The sequence below is a fragment of the Ananas comosus genome, linkage group 4, assembly GCF_001540865.1.
Source record: "Ananas comosus cultivar F153 linkage group 4, ASM154086v1, whole genome shotgun sequence".
Classification (NCBI taxonomy): Eukaryota; Viridiplantae; Streptophyta; class Magnoliopsida; order Poales; family Bromeliaceae; genus Ananas; species Ananas comosus.
Window position 1 is genome coordinate 11,732,720 of NC_033624.1, and position 22,706 is coordinate 11,755,425.

A 22,706-nucleotide genomic window follows, 5' to 3' on the forward strand; every position below is an offset into this window, starting at 1 on the left:
TTATGGAAAAATCCAACGCAACGAAAATGCCGTATTCAGTAATAAAACATCCTGAGAAAACAAACTAAACTCGGCATTTGGCACCTTTGACGCGTTCCATGCAGAATCTCCGTGCTCACCATTTGTAGCTGTAACATTATTAGCAAATAATTAAACTAGAGCTTGTATATATATATATATATATATATATATATATATATATATATATATTTTGGTGTTGCCTCCACGTCTTTGAGCTAATGATATACTAATGGCAGCATTGAAATTCGTGCGGAGCTTGTTCTATTTGTAGGGGCGTTGCTCGTTATTGCCATTCGTATAAGTACAATCCTAAGAGCGTATAGTTACAACTGTTTAATAATTTTAATTATATATAAATTGAAATGTAGGATTTGGACCGATATAATTGAGCCTATTTGTTGCGGCTGGAATTGGATAGAGACAAAACTAATATATGATAGCAAATCATGAGCTCTTTAATAATGTATTGTTTGAGAGCTCTAAAATGAATCGTCAAATTACTATGATTGTCAATGAGCCAAATACGAGCGAGCTAAGCGCAGCTCAAGATTGACTTGAAACTAATTCTACCTGATTTGTATTTGGCTCGATTGTCAATGAGCCAAATGCGGAAAACTCTCCAGATACACCCACTGGCCTCTATTACAGTCAAATGGTGCCTTTCTTTCCACGTGGATCCAAATGTGGGAAAAAGTATAGGTCAAACTGTGACATAAAATTGGTTTGATGTTTATTGCTATATGCCGGAACTTATGAAAGAAGCGCAATAATAAAATTTTTAATGGATTGTGTAGATCATCTGAAGAACAAGCTCGAGTATCTCACAATGATGTGCTAATGTGATTCAAATTTTTATAACTGGGGGGTTAAATTTGGGAATCAATTATTGCAGTGGGTCTATTCACTACTGAGCCCCAGTGACTATAATTTATATTATTTGTTTTATATGTAACTCCTATTATATTCAATGAAACGTATACATTCTTTTCAAAGAAAAAAAAAAAAAAAAAGCCGAACGCGAGCGAGCTAGGACTAGCTCGAGATCAACTTGAAAATGATTTTATATTGTGCCATCTTGAATTAACTTTAATAAGATATCAATATTATCTGCAGTTAGTATTATTACTAATTTATTATTATTGATGCTTATTTTTGCTTTTAGCATTTCTAATTAGTATTAAAATTTAAAGTCATGCTAACAAAAATTAGTTTAGAATGATAAATTGCAACACTTCAACTTATGAAAACTTATAGGATTGATCTAAACTATAGACAATTTCGAATCAATTATCCAATTTTTCAAAATTTTTTGATTTTACTGTACAAATTTTTAATTTGTTTGATTTGAGTCGGTCAACAATACTTTGACTTCAAAATTTAAGTTGATTATTTTAATTAATTTATAGTTGTCAAAATGACATAAAGTATACTAAGTAAATTTTTGAAGATAAAAAAGAAAATTTAGCTTTTAAACTCAAAGTGTAGTTGACAAACTTAAATCAAATAAAGTGAAAGATTGGATAGTCGACTCAAAATGGCTCATAATTTAGATAAATTCTATATATTTTTATCTTAAATATTTCACTTTAATCTTTATTACCCAAAAAAACTCAATTAAAGCACTAAATTTTAAGTCATTATAATTAAATTATCAAACTCCATCCATCCCCAAACTCTACAAGCCTCGATTAAAATAAAATAAAAATAAATAAACATTACAAATATTTAAAAAAATTTAATTGTTTCACAATTTATAAAAATTTATAAAATTTAAAAATTATTTGGATCAAATATTCTCCCAAGTAGTCGGCTGTTGGTTGTAGGGATGTCGACGGGTCAAGTTCAAAGCGGGTTATAAAAAATCCGAATTTGAAACCAACTACCAAAAATCGAAACCCAAATCCAAACACAAAATCGCCGGGCTATGAAAATCCATATCCAAATTCCGAATATGACTGAAAATCAAAACCTAAAACCAAACCCGAAAAACATAAACCTGAAAGCACTTTTATCTTTTTTTTTCCCCAATTTTCCAAAACATATCATTCTCAAATTTAAAATTTCAAATTACAAATTAAAATTTTTATATATTATATAACATAAAACTAGCTCAAGTTCAGATTCAGGTTGGATACAAATAAAAGCCATACTCAAACCCGAAAACATCAAATTTAATTTTTTTATGCGTATAACTAAAACATTTAGCATCGGTTAAATCTGTTCTATTCGAATTTACGTTTAAATAAAATTTCGAGCATACTTAACCACTAACATCCTAAATTGGAAGGATACTTTTGTTCAAATAAAGATCTGCCCTACTCCTAAACCATCTCTCTCAAAATTTCGTTAAAAAAAATAAATAAATAAATAAAGAAAAACCCTAGAGCCCTTTTAACTGTTTCTTCTTTCCCTTCTCTTTTTCTCCATCCCCCGCTCCCTCGCTTGTTCATGGCGAAGCACTAAACCCCTCTCTCTCTCTCTCTCTCTCTCTCTCTCTCTCTCTCTCTCTCTCTCTCTCTCTCTCTCTCTCTCTCTCTCTCTCTCTCTCTCTCTCTCTCTCTCTAAGCAGGGGATGAGCTCGCTAGTGAGAAGAACCCTCATCTTCCCCGAAACTAGGGTTTCCTCTCCCAAGAGTCCCCAGTGCTCAATCGCTTCTTGCTCCCCTCCGATCTCTCCTCGCCAGAAGATCCTAAGCGATCACGAGCTCCACCCTCCCCCCAAGAAGAAGCAGAAGCACTGGGCACCTTGCGTTTCAGATAAGCCGTTCCCTTGTTCCCCCTCAAGGTCTCATTCTCACGAGGTTTTGGATGAGGGGCATGTCGATGGAGCCCGAAGGAAGAGGACGAAGATCCGCCTATTCCAAAATCGCTTCTTCAAGGGAGACGTCGTCTGGGCGAAGGCTTTTCCGTACACGTGGTGGCCCGGGTGGGTTGGTAGAATCGAGGGTTCCTTCGCTTGGGTTTCGTTCTACGGCTGCAAGAAGTCGCGGCGGTTTAGGGTTTCGGAAATCTGCGGGTTTGAGGAGGGTTACGATCGGATGTCGAAGATGGGGGGTGTGAAATTGGCTGATGAGATTAATCTTGCTTTGGAGGATTTAAGCCGGAGGACGGTGATCGCACTGACGAGTTGTTGCTGGGTTTCGCCGGTCGAATCGAGCGGGGTTTCGGCCGATCATATTTCCGGAGTGAGGGAGAGATTCGATTCGAGGGAAGTGTTGCGCTTCGTTAATGATTTGGGGGTTTCCGCATGCGTTGCAGACAAAGAAACTGCTAGGGTAGTTAGATTTTCTGCCCAGGTTTATGCATATAGATCGTATGCTTCAACGTGTCGACGTAGTGCAGTAGCTGGTGACTTTAGTGTGGCCGATATGTTAGAATTTGCTCGTGATTTCGCCGTTTTGCTGTTCATCGATGGTGTCGATGATTCTGTTGTTTCGGCAGAATTGGATCGGTTCAATGAGTTTAGACGGTTCGTCTCAGTTTTCCCTAGATGGATGTATCAGCAAAGAGTGGAACTTGAGGAGGCCTTCCCCTTTGATGAGTCTGTAGGTAATTTATTAATTTTGGGCTCATTGCAATGACGGTATTTCTTTTTCATACTCCCAACTAGAGTAATTGGTGAACTTTAGACTAGAAAGTGAGGTTTAATTTCAATTGCTTAAACATGGCCTTATTTTCGCGTAACACAATCCAGCGTATTTGTTACGCATCAAGTAAACAGCAAGGTTCATCTGAGACCTGCAACTGCAACAAGAAAGAGGTGGAAAGCACTTCTTTCTTAGGCTATGAAGCCCGATGTGCTAGCGCTTGTGACCCAAGCCTGAAGTGACTGACTAATAAGAAACTGATAGGAGTCGTGCTCGGCTTTCTTTCTTTTATTTAGCCAAGGATATTCTTCTGAACCTATCTTCAAAAATTAAAAAAACTAAAGCTTTACATCACCTTAACTTACTAGAATGGAACAAAACAGTATTATAAGTAGTCATGCAAAGATGGAATTGAAATAACAGAAGGCTAAACCCAGTCTGAGATGCATTATTATGTCTAGGACCCAAAGTTGAGCATATTTATGTAGTGTTCGAAGAGGATAATTAATTGGACCGTTTTAAGCTCTAAACGTAGTTGTATTGGAATCGTAAAATTGTTCCTGAACCAAGTTTAGAAAGTTGAGCAAAGAGGATAATAAATTTGACTGCTAACCTCTAAAGTAATTGGAATCTTCAATTTATTGTTGTGACATCATTGAACATCCCTCTTTTTTTATGAAGGCTCAATTGCCTCTTAAGATCACAAATTCGATTACTAAAATCTAAATCTTGCAATAACCTTTGGCATGATTTATGCATGCACCTTTTATTTTAACCTAAATAAATCAACATACATAGCGGCACAGTTGAGTCTGAAAACGAATTTAACTTAGCTTCATTTCTTGCTGAGAAGGGAAACTTAGTGGCCTGTCAAATCCACATTGATGCACCTTCTTCAGATTTTACTCCTCCTTCAGCGTTAACCTTCAACTTCTAGGTATGTCGACACAGAATTAGGATAGTATAGGATTCTAAAACCTATTTTAACAGTAAAATATGTAAGATTGTTAAACAATACTAAACTAACTTCGTGCGTGAGCTTTACTTATTCAGTTTTCTGTGGCTGTCTATTGGAAATTAGTAAATATTGTGGAATTTGAATTAATTGCTTGAGTGTGCATTCAATTGTTTAACATGTAGTGGTGTATGATTTCTGAATTTTTTATGTTCTAAGTCTTCATTTAATGTTTTTATTTTTTTTCTTTGAACTAAGCCGAAAATTCTTTACGTGCTTTCTCATTTAATAATTAAAATGCTCGATTAGGTAAAGAGGACTTGTCCGATTTATCATCGGAGAGTGAGACGGTGTATGGAGGAATTGTAGAACCTGAAGACGAGCTTGATGATAACATACTAGATTTAGAATTTGAGATAACTCAACAGCAAGAGCTAGAGGTCCTAGAGGGCCCAGAGGTATGCATGCTAAACCGGGCAGATTACGCATTCCTTGATATGGATGAAGAATATGAGTCTCTTCCAAACTGTCTAGAAGTAGCAGTTGAACAGAGCAATTCAACATGGAAAGATATCTCTGTGGATCAAACTTTTGAGTTGGAAACGTCATTCACTAGAATGCCGTTAAGGGAAGTAGATTTTGGTACTACATGCAACAAAAACATTCCGTCTGCTGATGATGGATCTGTTTTTCATGCACATGAACAAGCTTCGGTACATCTATCATGTTATAAAGATGATAACTTGCCAGAAAATGTAGAAGATATCATAAACTCTTCTGATATTCCTCTTTCAAGAATTGTTGCTTATGATAGCATTTCACTTAGCAACTTAGGAAGTGAGAAGGGGGAAGAAAAGGATGATATTGCTATGAATATTAAGCATGGGAATGATGATTCTTCTGCAGAGCAGAGATTTTCTGTAGACTTCCCTACAGACGAAACACAGTATTCAGACAAAGAAATTAAGTTTGCTGGAGCTCAATCTAGTTCTGATGTTTGTTGTGTTGTGCAGGACGGTGTTCCAAGAGGCGTCATAGATAATAGTTCCACCTTAGCTTCTCCAACAAAAGCGCTTTCGCCAAATTCCATTGAGCGAAGGAGGGATAATCTCATCAACAATTTTTTTAAGTTGCACAAGTCCCTAGTCCCCTATTCTGAAGCTCTGTCATATGCTAAAGTGTTTGTGGAATATGTAACCTCCACTGGTTATGATACTCGATCTTATGATGGATCCATCACTGGAAATAATACCAATGAAAAGAGGGCTGTTTTGGCAGCTGGTAGTGAGCATTGTAGTCCGTCTGGTGCGAACAAAGGTGATAAAAGAAATGGTTTTTGCAGCTTGACTCTACCAAATTGTGCATCTAGTTATAAGATTCGCCGGAAGAAGAAGCATGACAAACTTATTTCTTCTGGTTCATCGAAGTGGACTAGATTTTATTCATCTCCCATGATGAGGGAAAGATCCAACCCAACAAGCAGGACCAAAAAGTCTTCTTCAATCAGTAGACTTCCCACTTCCCCTAAATCACTGCATATGAAATTCCCGAAAGATTTTAAAATGCCTTCGAAAGAAGAGCTTGAGAAAAGATTCAGAGTGTTTGGACGATTAGACCGCTCAAGAACTAAGCTCTTCTTCTACACTGGTGCTGCTCAGGTGGTTTTCCTCCGCAATACTGATGCTGATGCTGCTTATAGATATGTGAAACAGAAGAGCATATTTGATTGTGCTAATGTCCGATTTTGGTTTGATGAGCATGAGAAATTTAGGATGAGGCCAAGTTCGAATGACCATGTAATTCCAGAGAAGGAAGTGCTTTCATCTCTAAATCATACCCCGTCTCATGAATGCATTGACGTAGTTCAGAAAGAGGATAATAGGAAGATATTATGCAGAGGTGACAGTCACAAGTCAACATCGCCTAACGTGGGACATTCACCTTCAAATCTTAAATCGTGCCTTAAAATCCCTGACACACGTGATGGGGATAATAGTAAGAAAGCTTGCAAAGTGAGATTCAAAATTGAAACTTCAATTGGTTGCTCATGAGCATGAGTAAGAAAAACTCCTCTTTTGACTCATATGTAGAGCTGTATATAATTTTGTCTTTAACTTCTTGACAAAGCGAAGTGGGCTCTATGGTTTAGGAGGTACAAAACTCGTTGTATAGATATTGTTCTTTTTGCTATCATAGGTGAACGATGGATACGACAAAGGGATACAAATAGGTACCTTTAATTTGGAATGGTGAAATTTCTATTATCTATCTTCTGTTGTAATCATCCAGTTACTGAAGTTTGGCCCTGTATTCCACTTCGAGGAAACATATATACAATAGCCTGTATATTTTTCTGTTCTCTCATCCAGCTCTTATGAGGTATGCTTAAACGTCGAATGTTTGTTTATTCCCTTAAGATTTCCTTGTTGAGTTAATTGAAAACAATGATTTTTGGCAGAATTGACTACTACTTTTTTCAACCTCTCGTTATCTGTTGAGTAAAAATGGATTTGTGAAGAAATTGAATGCTTCACTGTTATCTTATCGTATGCTTTTATACTCTAGTGTAGAGCCTTTATTGTGACCAGCTGAAGGCTTTTAGTCATAGTTGTGCACAACATAATCATCTTGCGGATGACATATTGGTAGTAATTCGAGAATTCATACTGCTTTTGGTGATTTAGCTTTCTCTAATGCGATAGTAATTTGTGAATTTGCCCGCAAATGCTTTTGGTTTTGCACCGCCTGTGCAGCCACTTGAAAATGTACCTCTCGGTAAGCACTTTCGTACACCTGGAGTTGCATTGTTTGGATCATTAACAATTCATGTTGGTTTTACTGTGGCATGTGCCGGCTGGCAATGCGCAGAGTGTAACTTGTTTCTTTTGATCCGTTTCTGCTTTTTCGGAATTGTCTGCAGCTCTATAAAGATGTTTTCCATTCTTGACAAATTTGAATTTGTTAGATTAGCATGTATGATATTCAATGTCCAGGTGAAATGCATCTGAAACACAGAATCAATGATATTATATGCTCGTCTCACTTCAGGAAGCAGCAGCTTGTCCGGTAGTAATTGCTGGTGTTCTACAATATCTGTCTGCAAGAAACCGGTTTTACTTTTTAAAAATGAAAGATCTGATAAAATGCTATGAGCACTCGGATGCTTAGAAAGAGCTTCTGAAGCTCTTTCTTGCTCCTGGCACTGGAGTTGGATGTCACAATCTTTCCCTTAAGCTGATGAAGAGAAATGAGGTTTACATTCTAATATCTTTCTCCGTAAATGTTTGAGTGCTCAATGAGTAAACAATCAAGTATAGTTTCAGAGAGGGGGAGGGGGGGGACAAGAAAATGTCAGCTGGAACCATCGACCAAGGAAAAAAAACACAAAAGGGGGAGAAGAATAGAATATACAGTATCTATCTCAATCTCAATAGCTCAATAAGGCCGGTAATAAAACTTTGAGATGGTTGATGAGATAGGACCGCTCAAAAAATGAGGCAGATGAATAAGTTACGTACTTAGACAAGTTCGTCGCCCTCGAGAATGTTGTATTTGCAGAGAGGGCACGTCGCGTTGATCCGAAGCCATTTGACTACGCACCCAGTGTGGAAATGGTGGTTGCAGCGAAGCAGGTGCAGCTCCACTCCATCTTCATACTTGGCGAGGCAAATACAGCATTCCTGCAAACAAAAATAAATAAATAAATAAATAAATAAAAGAAGGGAGAAAATCAATGGTGCAGATGAATTTGTGATTAGGGTCGATGGAAACGGATAAGAATTATAAGATAGATGTGAAATGCACTCAGGCCTGGGCATTTTAGAATAGATTCCACAGCTATATATTTTCTTCTATTGCAACCTTTTGCTTTGGTTAATTGCTTTTTTTTTTTCAGTTATTTTGGTCAATTAAAATAGAAGATGAGTGGCTCTATTAGCTCTGTTAATAATTAATGGGACCTCAAAAGAAAAAAAAAAAAAAAACTAAATTATATAAAACCTTCCTGCAAATATCTGCTTTTTCACTTTTTTTCTATCATTTAAAACTCTACACTTTGGCCCCTTGTAAAATAAAAAATATTCACAAATGGGTATGGTGTAAACTGTGATGACAAAATGATCAATTTGCCCTTCCCCACTTTCGTTTCCTTCCTCATCTTGCCCATCCGCCGCCTCGATCGGCCGTGGTTTGCGCCTCGAATTGATCAGCCACAGTTCTCTTCATTTTCTTCTCCACCTACTCCTTTTCTCCTTCTGCACCGCCGTCGTCGTTCCATTTCTGCAACAATAGAGAGGAAATCGAGGTAGGCGTGGATGGAGAGGTGGACAAAGGCAACAAGGCGAAGGCGAGGCAGCGGAGGAGGGCGAGGGAGTGTTTGTGGGCGTGGATGGAGATGTGGGCGAGGGCCAAGCAGCGGAGGAGAGCGAGGCGGAGGAGGGCGAGGCGGCAAGAAAGAAGGCTGAGGATTTTTTGGTATAAAAAATATATAATAATATTTTATAAATGGAACCTAACGGGACATTAACGATAGAGGGTGAAGTGAACATTTTTTATTTTATAATGAGACAAAGTGTAGGTTTTTAAATGACAGAGAGGGAAAATAAAAAAGCGGGTATTTACATGGATGTTTTCTGTAATTTAGTCCAAAAAAAATCTATTAATGGAACCTGTACTTTTATTTGCTGAAAAGCATGTCAGAGCCAACGCTAAATTTAACAAAACCCCCGGTTTAACTAACGCGAAAAACATTTAACCAATTAGTCACAAATAATTCCTATTTCACACAAACTTCAACCCTTTTTTGGTTATTCCCTAGCATGGAGATTGAACAGTGAAAAAAGATGCAAAACAAAGAAGCAGGGAGTACCAAATATTTTAGGGGGAAAAAAAATCAAACAGGATGTTTGTAAACGTAAAGGAAAATGTACCGAATCCTCAGGAGGAAGTGCAAGATCATCAATATGCTCCTGCTTTTCTATTGCTATCGCAACCGAATGCTCTTCACTGTTGAAGTTCTGAGTTGTATCAGCCCGACAGAACCGACGCTTAGGAATAGCGCTGATATCGGCATCCGATGCTCCATGGCCCACAACAGCTGATGCAAGAAATACTAAGATACACGGGAAGCAACAGCACAGAGCTATGCCGATTAGACAAACCAGCAATATGCAAAATATCGCAAAAAACATATCGAACGCCAGATACACCACGGCTAACCTGCAGATTCGACGAACAAGAACGAACTTAAGAAATCAAGAAAAGACATAATGACAAGAACTTTTAACTACTCTTTATGTGGAAAATTTGTAAGATAGAACAAAGACGGCAACAAATGAAAAACCTGCATGTGACTTTAACAGATTCATTATTTCTGCAGCTCTACAATTCCGGCTTCATCGGATTCCCTGGCTTGGTTTGGCCTTACAAGTGGACCGTTAGAAAACTCTTTAGTTATTTTCTTCATTCTCCTATAGACTATTTCAATGCTAGAGGAGTTCTAAAGGATTAAGCTTACATGATTCATCATCAAAGGCCGGTATACAATAGGACCATAGTTGATAGCAAGAAAATGGCCAGGAAATTGTATACAGGTCAATTATTGCAGTCATAATTCTCCGCTCCAGAAAATACAACTTCTTAATCCTCCTAAATTATATCATAAGGAAAAAAATAAAATCCAACTTTCGCTAGTTTCATTTTGTCAAGTTTCCGTTCTTGCATCTATTTGCCAAGTTTAATTCAATATTCTCAAATTTATGACAAATACATTCTTTTGAATAATTGCTTATCCAATATCCTAGGATTGGTATTGATGAAACGAGTGCCTTACACGACATAGTTTTTACTCACCAGTAGAGATGAGGAGCGTCATGCAAAAGTGCTTGCCCGCCAACTACAATCCAATAGAATCCAAGCATCCACCAGAGTGCAGAAATCAAAGCATTAAGTGTCTCCAGTTTCTTCACAGATCTGGAAAGCAAAGACAAACATAATTCACTTCACCTTTCATAGATCATAGTTACCTCATAAAATGACTCTGTGCTATAGGAATGCAGCTACCATTACCTCTCTGCAATAAAGCACTCGAGAGGTAATAATCTACTAGGTCTCATATGCCTTTTAACATATCGTAATAGCAAACAAGAAAGCATACAGCAACAACAGTATCAAGTGTATCACTGTAAAACAAGCCATTATCTAATTTTAAGAGAGAGTAATGATAGGTATGGTTTACCAACTATATCATATTTGATATGCACACAACAGAGAGTTCATTAAACTGAAGATTGTAAGGAAGCACTTTTCATGAGTCCCAGGAGAAATGCTTAAATTGAAAGGTCAACACTAAAGTAAAACTTAGAGAAGAGTTCAGGAAACAGTGATGCAATTGACCCAATAAGCTGCATTAGTTTTCTTTTCCTTCCTGTGTGGTTCTTGGTGTCTCTTTCGCCAACACAGGCCAACAACTAATAAAAGTTTTTGCTTTGAATAATGCATAAAATATAAAGTATTTTATATTTCAGAAAATACCTAACCATTCCTTCTCAGTCTGCTGTCAAAAACTACAAAATCTGGTTGATATTGAATGTACAATAATCATGAATAGTTCCAGCTAATGTTATATTTCTTCAGGTGCATGGACTACACAATATTCAAATGGTGATGTCAAAAGGATATGCCCCGCATTCTACATTCGCTCATGTCGTAAATTCGGTCAAAGAATAAATTATAAAATGCTTGCTGTTGGCATTCAGTGTAGCTTGGAAATTGATTATTTTTTTTAAAAAAAGGGAAAAATCACAACCAAAATTTCTTTGTAAATTAAAGGCAAGAAAGAATAGAGCTTATCTCAACTGTAAAGCATTTTGAGATTGGTATTCCTGAACGTTCAGAATTTTTTTATTCTGCTATCTAATTTCACAATTTATTGGATTGAAGTATGTTTCTATCAAAACTTTCAAAAAAAAAAAAATGTTCCCATCAAAATTAAACAACATTTTTTAGTTTATATAAAAAAACGTATAGAACTAATTGAACTATGGGCCATTTTGATTTGATTGCCTAACCTTTCGAAAGTTTGATTTTACTGCCCGACCTTTTAATTTGTTTGATTTAAATCAGTCAACAACATTTTGACTTCAAAATTTGAATGTGTCGTTTATTTTTACAGGTTTAGTTAGTATTTTTATGCAATGCCTGCAACTATAAATTCATTAAAATAAGTAATTAGCTTAAATTGTTTAAAGTCAATGTGCCGTTGAATTACTCAAATCAAACAAACTTGAAAAATTGGGCAGTAAAATTAAAATTTTAAAAGGTTGTGCATCTGATTCAAAATGGTTGATAGTTCAAGTAAGTTTTGTACATTTTTAGTTTATTCGTTGAAATATTTTCACAATTTATCCGACTAGTCTATCACGTGATGCAGTGCCAGTATTCTCTATTTTTTTTTTTTATCATAAATTGTTTAATCCCAGGAAATTTTGACAAAACATTCTAAGAATGTTTGTGAAATAAAAAGGAATACAAAATTAGATTGTAAATCAAATCTCAGGTATCCATTTCAAAATAGAGTACAGTGCAGATAAAATGTACACATTTTTGCTTAACTAAACATACAAAAATTACATTGAATCAACAGTACTAAAGAAAGGAAACCGAATTTGTCGCATTAATCCAATCAATTTCAAGAAACATTTGTAACTCGATTCATTTGCTTAATAGATAATTCGAATAAATAGAACACACATGGTGATTAATACCTGATTTCAAAGCAATTATCCTCCGATCCATCCTCTTCCTCATCCTCATCATCATCATCATCATCCGCATGCCCTAGACGCTCCCACCACCTTCCCCTCGGCCACATCCTCCTCCTCCTCCTCCTCCTCCTATACTCGAAGCACACGAACCCCACGCGGATCAAACACTGGAGCGCGTACCCGAAAATCCAAGCCCTAATCGGCGTCGGCGGCCTCTCCTCCGCCGCGGCGATGAGAGCCGCCGCCGACGCCGCCGCGAAGGCGAGGTTCCATGCGAGTTCGAGCGCCACCACCGCCCTCGTGCATCCCCGCTCGCCGCGCCGCCCCTGCTCCGCCTCCGACCACCACCCCCCGCCACCTCCGCCCCCGCCGCCGCGGTTGTAGTGGTGGCGATGGACGAGAGGGTCGGAGCCCTCCATCGGAGAGGGGGATGGAGGGGGCGAGGGAGGAGGAGAGAGAGAGAGAGAGAGAGAGAGAGAGAGGCGGTGAGAATGTTTCGGAAGCGACGGTCGAGGGCGCGGCGAATCGAGAGGGACAAGTGCTCCTGGATATTTATAGTGTCACAGGTTGTCAAAAGCGTCCTACGGGGCAAATACCCTCCACGTAGATAATTTTTTTTCTATTACTGTAACATATTGTCAAACAGTATATCATCTATAATCTATAATCTATAAACTAATATGAATTCCCAATAATTTTGCCACGTGGCAAAAATTCCTTCACCCTCACTTGGTCTTCTTTTTAGTTGAACCGTTTTTTTTTTTTTCCATCCAAACCTTTTTTTTTTCCACACGGCAATAATTAGGTTTTGAACCGTTTCCTCTCCAATCCCTTCCGTGACGTTCCTTCTCCCCTATCCGTTGCAGAGTTCCTTCTCTTCTCCTTTTTGCGTCGTTCGCTCTATTCCGCACTCCTCTCCCCTCCCCTCTCTTCCCTTCCATCCCCTTCCTCACCTTGCCGCACTCAACAACGGCTCCATCCTCCACGGGAACAGCGGCTTCCTTCGACGAAATCCTCCAAGGCAAGAACACCATCAGCGCCTCCTGCAAGGATGATTCCCAAGCCATAGCCCAGGTTTTGATCCATTAGATACTTTTGTCTATATTGATTGGATACAAAATTTAGGTTTTGATCCATTAGATACTTTTATTACTATTTTCTGGGGTGGTGCGAAAATTAGGTTTTCGGACGAGAAAAGGACCTTATGGGAGGAGGAGGAGGCCGGGGGCGGTGGAGGAGGCGGAGGAGGAGGAGGTAAGGAAGAAGAAGGTGCGGCTCCGGATCTATGGCAACGGATCTCTTCTTCGATCGCACCAACGTGGTGCGCACCTTCAAGTGCATCTCCCGCCACGGCCAGGGCCCGCGCCTCCTCGCCCGATTCCCGAACGGACGCATTGAGGAGTTCAACCACATTAGGGTTTGTATTCGCCTCTTGGATTCATCATATTATTTCAATCGATCTTTTGTTCTTCCAATTTTTGTCCTATTTTTTAAGAAAATTTGCCAATAGGGTTATTTTGGTAGTCCTATTGAATTGTTGAAGTCTTGGAGATGATAGCCAACAATAGGGTAATTTACTTTCGTCGTGTAATTTGTTGAATTGAAATTTGGTTTTGTTGCTCTCTTATCCCCGGGGCTTGAGTTGTAAAATCCTAGACGTTACGTAGTAGTAAGTAGGAATTATAATAGGTTCGATAGCTATAAATGTAAAGAATCTATCTTTACAAGCTAGGAATCAGCTTAGAGGAAGTTAGTGGATTGAAGGAAATGATGCAAAATGGAGAAGTTACTTTGAAATAAAGTTGCTCTACGAATTCTCTAAATTCCTTGGTCAAAAGGGTACGTGCTTACGCTATTGCAAATAAGAGTATATATGATTCCTGTTTTGAACTATGATTATTGTGACTTTTCTAGAGTGTTCTTTCCCCTTCAGATATTTTTAGATGAATCTATTTCTTATCTTTATGTTTTAGATAATGGATGAATTCATGAATGGGATTATGAACCAGATCTAAGAAGCCAAGTTCACATTTTATTCAAGCCGAATCGAAAGAGCACGAGGAGATTGAGAAAATTACACGTGTTGGCGGCGGCGGCGACGACAGGGCGCTCTGTACTTCTTGACAAACAAAATGAAGTGGATACTTCTTGGCAAGTATGCGCTCAACATTGCATATTTGATTAGGCATATATTCTATAAGGCACTTTTTATCTCTTTTGATGTTAACTTTGCAGGTACCTATTTGCAATTTCTATCAAGTCTTCAATCTTTTTTTGTTTATTTATTCTTCTTGCTTACTTTACTAGGTTGCAAGCTAGCATCATGCTTTGTATTTAAACCTCCTAGCGTACATATGGCAAAGCTACATCAAATGAAACCTACAAATTTGTAGATAATGATAAAAAAGTTTATGTTTTGCTATTTAAGAACATACAATAAAATATAATTCTATACTTTTTTGAAGAGTTCTTTAAATTATGTGAAGTGATTCTAATAAATTGATGCACTTATAGATCACATTACAGAAAATTGATATACAACATTACGAACTATATAATTCTATTTTGTTATTATTAGATGATGTGAAGTCTCCACATTAGTTTATCAATGCACCCGTTGTTGTCCGAGTAGAGACTTTACATAAAGACAAAATTATTCTCCAGTATGGCCAAGAAAACTTATTTTCTATTTCTACTGACTAGGGGGTAAAAATGCAAAGCTGCTATAGCTAATTCTCCGTTCACTTTTTGCTTATTTTAACAGATAAATAAGTGACGTTTATATGTCATTTTGTATTATTACTTTGATTTGTATTCAGATTGTTGAGATAAATTTAATCATTATTGTCTCCTCAGAAGATATTTCAGAATATCTTTTCTTCTATCATCAGAGAAGGTAATGATGGTTAAATTGTTAAGTCTACTCTCTTTGGCACGCTAATCGCATAGTATTTATGTGCATAGTCCATTCATTCTCTATAAACTATGTAATGTCAAGAGTGTAGGCCATTCTTAAAGCTCAAGTGAACCTTGATGAAATAATATTGATATAGTTTTTTTTGTCTGTCTATTATTAACATCACAGAAAATGATAATTATTACATGTCATTATTTCATTTGTAGGAATTGCTGGTTTTTTTCTCATGTTACTCAAGTATCTTATAGCTTTCTCATTTCGAATCTGTGGCACAAAAAGAAATATTAACAGATGCACAAATCGACCAAAATTTTAAATCAGAGATGAACTGCAAGATGAAGATACTTAAACTAATACTTAATCTTCAAACAATAATGCGACTAACCAGAACTTAACCTCATCTGTAATACATAATGTACAGAACTTTCATTTGTTTATAAAAGTTGACTTACATAGACATATTATCGGGTAAAGCATACATATAAACTAAAAAGTAGAATGATTCTTGAAATTTAAAATGAGCTGATATATTAGAGTAGGGCTGTCGTTCACAACTACGTCAGAAAGAAAGAGGAAGGAAACAAACCCGAGAAATGGATTCTGGTGGAGTTCCAAGCAGATCAGTCATGAGGTCCAACTGATGAATTATGAGAGAGATATTGCAATCATAAAAATGTAGTATCACCCTCAATTTATTTCGACGATAAAATATACTTACTATTTTATTTTATTACGTTATCATGTATATTTTAAAATTTTAATATTTACTATTATTTTTTATCTCAAAAAAAATTTTAAAATTTATTTCTATTATCTACCCGCGGCATCGCGCGGGTTTCTGCACTAGTATAATTAAATAGTACATCGTAATATTTAATTAATGCAAAATTAAAAAAATATTCTGCTATTTGACTGAATGTTACAATTTGTTATATTATTTTTACGATTTACTACACTAATTAATTAACTAGTGTAATATATAGTCAAATAGTATAATATTTTATTTTTTTTAATGTAGAAAGAAAATAGAAAAAAAAAAGAATAAAAAAGAGAGCATTAACATCCATCCTCCTCCTTTTCTTTCGATCTCTCCTTTCCTTCTCATCATTCTCCAACTTCGGCACCTCGACGTGCCCCATCACTTCAAACTGTGCCACTACTCGCACCCTCACCTTCGCAGCCCCTGCTGCATTAATTCGAGCCGGCGCTGCTGCCGCCGGTAGCAATCGAGATGTGAGTGAGGTAGAGGGAGGAGCACGATGATGATGATGTGCGAGAGATGGAGGATGGAGAAGAAGCGGAAGCAGAAAAGAAATGAAGAAGAGAGAGAGGGGAGAGAGAAGAAGAGTATTTTGACCCGTTTCTAAAAAATACTGTTCGAATCTATAAAATTGAAAAAGGCGATCAAAACAACAGATTTTTCATGCAAAAAGGCGAAGATTCAAATCAAGTGGATCCAATAATGGGTCACAACTTAGTTATATTTTGGCCCATTTAGACCTTGACATGCTTGGGCTAAAGTTAGGCTGGGCTTAGAATGCTTAAAAATTGGGTTCGTAGTGGGCCTAAACTTTGTTGGATCAAATAAAGTCCATTGATAAGGCATCGACCAAACAAATGAGAGGTAATTATATCATTAACTATTATGGCGTGTTTGGTTCGAAGTCGGAATTAGAATCGGAATCGAAATAAGCTGGAATTGGAATCGGAATGACTCGTTACATAATTCTGTTTGGTTCATCACCTGAATCGGAATCGGAATAAATCATTCCCATTGTCAGTGTTTGTTTCAGATAAATATAAAAAAACGTAATCAGATTAATATATTAACTCTATCTTTATAATATATTAATTTAAATTTAAATTAAAAATTAAAAATTAAAATTTTACATCAAAATTTTGAAATGATGTCAAAATTTTAAATCTATTTTTTTAAAAAAATTAAACTTCGAAAAGAGTGGATAATTCGAAATATAAAACTAAATTTCGATTTATTCAAATTCAAACTTAAAATTACAATTTAAATTTTAATTTGAATCCATAAATTTAATTTAAGTTTTAAATAAAATTTGAATAAAACTTTATATAAATTAAAATTTAATTTAAATTCAAATTCATAAGTTAGATTCGAAATACTTGATTAAATTTTAATTTTTAATTCAAGTTCAAATTAAAATTTAAATTTTAAAATTAAATTTCTAAATTTAAACTCATATTTTAATTTAAAAAGTTGAAAAAATAAATTTAATCCGAATAAATATCCATTCCGTCCGGATTCAACTTTCAATCCGACTTCTTAAACCGGATTGAAAAAAGGGGTGATTGGAAAATTCCCATTCCACTCGGGAGTCGGAATCGGAATGGAACTCCCACATACCAAACATCTACAAACGGATTAATCCATTCCGATTCCGATTCTAGGGTAAAAAAAAAAGCGAACCAAACACGTCTTTAATTCAAATAGTTGCGGAAAATACAAAAAAAAAAAAAAAACAGTTATGTGGATACACCACTGAATTCAAAATGCTTTTTTGGCAACAGCTTTAATTATTATTTGTTTCAATTATGTAGTCAAAATGCTTTCTACTTGTAGCTTTATCCTCCATTTATATTCCTTTATTTTTGTATCATGAAACCTTTTACTTTCCATTACCAATTAATATTTTTAATCCGTTACAAGCATTTGATAAATCCGAACCAAATTTGAACTTGATAAATATGTAGGATTCAAATATACCTTACCAAAATTTGATCTGAATAGCACGGTTCAGATAATAAGTGTATCCAATAACAACTTGATATTGTTAAATCTTACTACACAAAATAACTCGACTTTGGGCATGAAAATATCCAAGTAATTATAACTTGATATTGATAGGTGTACCCAAGTAATTAACCTTAGCTAAATCCACATAAAATATCAATTATTTGTCCACAAGATTTGTGTGAAACCAAGCAATATCATCACCATTAAATAATTAATAACTTGAATCATAAGATTAAGATTATGATAAGAAAAGAAAGAAAATCTAAAAAATAAATAAGGTTATTTGTATAATTAGACACCTAGATTATTTAGATTTTCTTTAAAAAAATTGGATTACTTTTGGTACAAATATAACACTTCACTACAACAAAAATAATTTTTAGTGGCGATTTTTTGGTGGCGATTAGCACTGTCGCCACCAATGTATTTAATACGGTGGCGACATTTATTGTCGCCGCCAATGTATAGGAAACGGCGGCGACTATTTGAATCTTTTTTGATATTTTTTGTCACTATAATTTTAATAATTTTCCAAATGGAATAGTACAACGTGTAATTATTACAATAGCAGTCTTAATAAGACTAAATAGACTTTTACTATAAATGTGTGACATTTAGTTGCGCAAATAATTATTAGAGTTTCAATCCAACATTTTTTAAATTATATTATGCATATTTTTTTGTATGTATATATGTGTGTATGTGCATACGACAGGAAATATTAGGGAGAAAAAAAAAAGAGATAAAAAATACAATGATAAAGGTTTTTTTTTTTCTTTTTTTGTGGTTAAGATTAATTGCTACTCTCCATTTCTAGCCCCACATTAGTTCAATAATTACATCAATTAAGTGGGTGGAGAAAAGGATTAAAATGACACATGCATGTGATACTTAACATATAATAAAGGGAAAACTTCAAATACCACCCCTGTGGTTTCACATTTTCTTACTTTAGTGCCCTATGGTTTAAAGTGCATTAATTTAGTGCTTGTAGTTTCATTTTTATCTTTTATTATCGATTTCACTAATTTTTTTCGTTAAATTAGTAACAAAGTTAAAACCAAAGGGTACTAAAGTAAATATTCGATAAATCTAGATGGAGTATCAGAAATTTTTTGTATATAATTTAACAAAATATTAACGAAAAAACTGACGAAAAGATAAAAATGAAACCACATGACACAAACTTAATATACTTTAAACCACACGGTACTAAAGTCAGAGAGTACGAAACCACATGAGTGATATTTGAAGTTTACCCTATAATAAATACATCAAAATATCCTTAAATTTAAAATTTAATAAAAATAAATTTCCTTTTCACGAACCTTTTAAATGTAGGGCACGGCATCTAGTTCACATTATCCATGTTAAATTCCAACTGCTTTGATAACAACTCCCACTTTTTTTGAAAAAACCCAATGGAATGATTCACGTCACCTATGTGAATTTATAAAGTGGTTGAACTATTTATGGAGAAACCCCTCAACTATAGGGTATTTTCAGAAATACTCTTCAACTATTTGTATTTTGTTTTAACTCTTTAATTTGAAAAAAAATAATTAAAAATGGTGTAATAGTTTACTTACGCGGATATTACATCGTCGTTCTCTAAAATCTTAGACTTTAGAATGTTTGTACATTGTGATAGAATATACAATCAATATGACAATTCTTTGATAATTACTTTATTTGAATTACTTTTCTAAATTAGTTTTGGGATCTATCAATTTTGACCACTTTGATGGCTATTAACTATTAATGATTAATAAAATTCAATGCATCGCATTTGAATAGGTGTTGAAAATAATTAAATTCAACAGAATCAACATTGACTTTAATAAACGCCCTTCAATATAAAAAATTAAAATTAAGAAGATAAAAGTACCAAATCAAATCAAAATAGACTATAATTCAAGTGTTTCTTGCACATTTTGGAAAATCCCTACACCCACAAAACTATTTTATTTTTTATCCTTAATTTTAATATAACTATAAATGTATTAAAATAAGATATAGTACATAACCTAACCCCATAAACTTTATCACTTATCCAACTATGCTTGATCAAATTTCGTTGAGCATATCTTTGAAAAGTAATACCCACAAAGCATAAGTCATAGGATACCACCATTGTGGACACCAAACCCAGCTCAACAAATAATTCCCAAAAATTAAAAAAAAACAACAACAACATCAACAACAACAACTCAACAAATTATTTATTTCCTTTAATGATTTATATACAAAGCAATAATTAAGTGTTGGTCCAATGCTTTCGATGTCGTATTCCTGGGAAACTTTGTCCCCTTGTGACCATATTTTCTTATCACTATCCAACAATTTGCAAGAAACTTAGACATGTTACTGTGAAGGATTTTTTCCTACACTATACAATAATAATAATAATAAAAGAACATATATCTACACTATACAATAATAATAATAATAATAATAAAAGAACATATATATATATNTATATATATATATATAGTGTAGAGTTACTATACTATCGGAAGTATAAAGTAGTCGATGTTTTCGATTTTTAGCCTTTGGATCAAAAATTCTACGGCTGAAATGATAGCGGTCCCCTAGGGTTGAGTGGTCTCCATTGGTTAATAATATTAATTCAATGGTTATAAATGATCAATGGGGTTGATCTAAGGGCTAAAAAATCGGAAGCACCAACTACTTTATACTTCCGATAGCATAGTAGCTCTACTCTCTCTCTCTCTCTATATATATATATATACTAGTTGAGTGTACGTACAAATGCACATAACAATTAATTATTTAAAATTATTTAAAATTAATATAAAATTGTACATCATATTTATTCAAAAAATTATAATATTTTAAAAAATAAATTTATTTATTATATAATATTAGAAAATACCCGTCATATTCTAACTCAAATTTAAATAGTTGCTATCAACAACAATTATATAGTTCTTTTTTATTTTATAAAATTTATATATAGTGTAGATATAGATATACATTAAATATTTTTCTATATTTTTTTAATTCCAATATATTTATAAGTTAAATATATTTTTAATTAAAAATATCAAATTTAAAAAGTTAATATAATAATAAAATATTAGTAGATAAAATAGAGATTATATATACATATATATATATATAGAGAGAGAGAGAGAGATAAAGAAGTATTAAATAAATTTTGAATTAAAAGAAAGAAGAATTAAATAATTTTTAAATTAAAATATAGATTCACAGTAAATATTTTTCGGTTGGCAAAAATTTGGATAAGCATAAATTTTTTTCTGTGGTAGAGATAAAAATGAATTAAAAGTTTGTTTAATTCAGTTATTTATTTTATGTAAGAAAAGAGGAATCAATTTTTTTTTCCGCTAAAAAATGGGTCTGTCGACGAACCGAAATTTGAAATACGTGCTTTTATATATACTAGTTGAATGCACGTACAAATGCATGTAATAATGTAATTAATAATAATTATTTTAAATTAATATGAAATTGTACATCATATTTATTAAAAATTTACAATTTTTTAAAAAGTAAATTTTATTTATTATATACTATTAGAAAATACCTACCATATTTTGTCAATAATAATTATATAAGTTTTTTTTTATTTTATAATTTATATATTGTAGATATAGATATACATTAAACATTTTTTTGATAAATTTACATATAGTGTAATATAGATATACATTAAATATAGATATGCATTAAATATTTTTCTGATAAATTTATATTATGTAGATAATAGATATACATTAAATATAGATATACATTATATATTTTTAATTCTAATAAATTTAAAATTTAAATAAATATTTTAAACTAAAAGTATCAAAATTAATAGTTAAATATAATAATAAAATATTAGTAGATAGAATAGAGATACTATATATATATAATATATTATAGATAGAGATAAGGAGATATTTTTCGTTAGGCAAAAAATTTGAATAGCATAAATTTTTTCCTGTTGTAAAACAAAGAGGAATTAAAAGTTTGTTTAATTTTGTTATTTATTTTACGTAATGAATAGAGGAATTAATTTTTTTTTCCTGCCAAAAAATGGGTCTGTCGACAGACCGAAATTTGAAATACGTGCTTATATATATATATATATATATATATTATATAGTATATATATGAGAGAGAGAGAGGAGAGAGAGAGAGAGAGAGAGTAGGCTACTATACTATTATGAGTAGTAGGCCTTAGTACTCATAAGTTGTTTTCGATGATAGAGCTTTCGAATCGACGATCCCTCCCATTAAATATGATCTAGAGTATTTGAAACTTCTAGAAAAATTAAATTTCGAATTTTTTCCGAAATCATAATAGAGTCCATCAAGCGGGCATAAAAGATGAATGGTCCAAAATCGAACGACGTCCTAAAATGGAGATCAGATCCTTTTAATTTAAGATCGGAGTTATTGATCTTTATCTAGTAGTTAATAGAATTTTCTATCAAAAATTCAACCTATTCTGATTTTTCCACGCGTTAAACTGCAAGATCCCATACCGCCGGTTAAAAATTGTCAATTTGTGAGCTTTTGATCGTAGGTAAATGATGTCGAAAAATTATGAATTTAATTTCTAGCAGTTTTAAATGTTCTAGATAACGTTTAACGGTGTGGATCGTCGTTTCGGAAGCTCTATCATCGAAAACAACTTATGATGCAAGGACGTCATTACTCAT

General features: G+C 34.1%; 2 protein-coding genes and 1 long non-coding RNA gene across 6 annotated transcripts; 2 read left to right on the forward strand and 1 right to left on the reverse strand.

Moving 5' to 3' along the window:
* On the forward strand, positions 2,416-6,926 carry LOC109709225. 3 transcript variants are annotated; one of them, XM_020231339.1, is made up of 4 exons: positions 2,416-2,488; positions 2,559-3,569; positions 4,872-5,020; positions 5,576-6,926. In XM_020231339.1, exons 2-4 carry the CDS (start codon positions 2,594-2,596, stop codon positions 6,611-6,613), a joined length of 2,163 nt encoding a protein of 720 aa, XP_020086928.1. In that variant the 5' UTR covers positions 2,416-2,488; positions 2,559-2,593; the 3' UTR covers positions 6,614-6,926. The 3 variants fall into 3 exon arrangements, with proteins under 3 accessions (XP_020086928.1, XP_020086926.1, XP_020086927.1); XM_020231337.1 differs by having other exon boundaries at positions 4,872-6,926; XM_020231338.1 differs by having other exon boundaries at positions 2,452-2,488; positions 2,553-3,569; positions 4,872-6,926.
* LOC109708500 (E3 ubiquitin protein ligase RIE1-like) lies at positions 7,771-12,840 on the reverse strand. Of its 2 annotated transcripts, none has more exons than XM_020230270.1 (4): positions 12,326-12,840; positions 10,413-10,532; positions 9,491-9,779; positions 7,771-8,242 (listed from the first exon to the last, which is right to left on the reverse strand). In XM_020230270.1, the coding sequence occupies exons 1-4, from the start codon at positions 12,742-12,744 to the stop codon at positions 8,081-8,083; spliced, it is 990 nt and encodes a 329-aa protein (XP_020085859.1). In that variant the 5' UTR covers positions 12,745-12,840; the 3' UTR covers positions 7,771-8,080. The 2 variants fall into 2 exon arrangements, with proteins under 2 accessions (XP_020085859.1, XP_020085860.1); XM_020230271.1 differs by lacking the exon at positions 7,771-8,242 and adding an exon at positions 8,698-8,840.
* On the forward strand, positions 13,117-14,606 carry LOC109709552. The gene is made up of 3 exons (XR_002216138.1): positions 13,117-13,399; positions 13,506-13,742; positions 14,299-14,606. It is a non-coding gene; the product is annotated as an uncharacterized LOC109709552 (long non-coding RNA).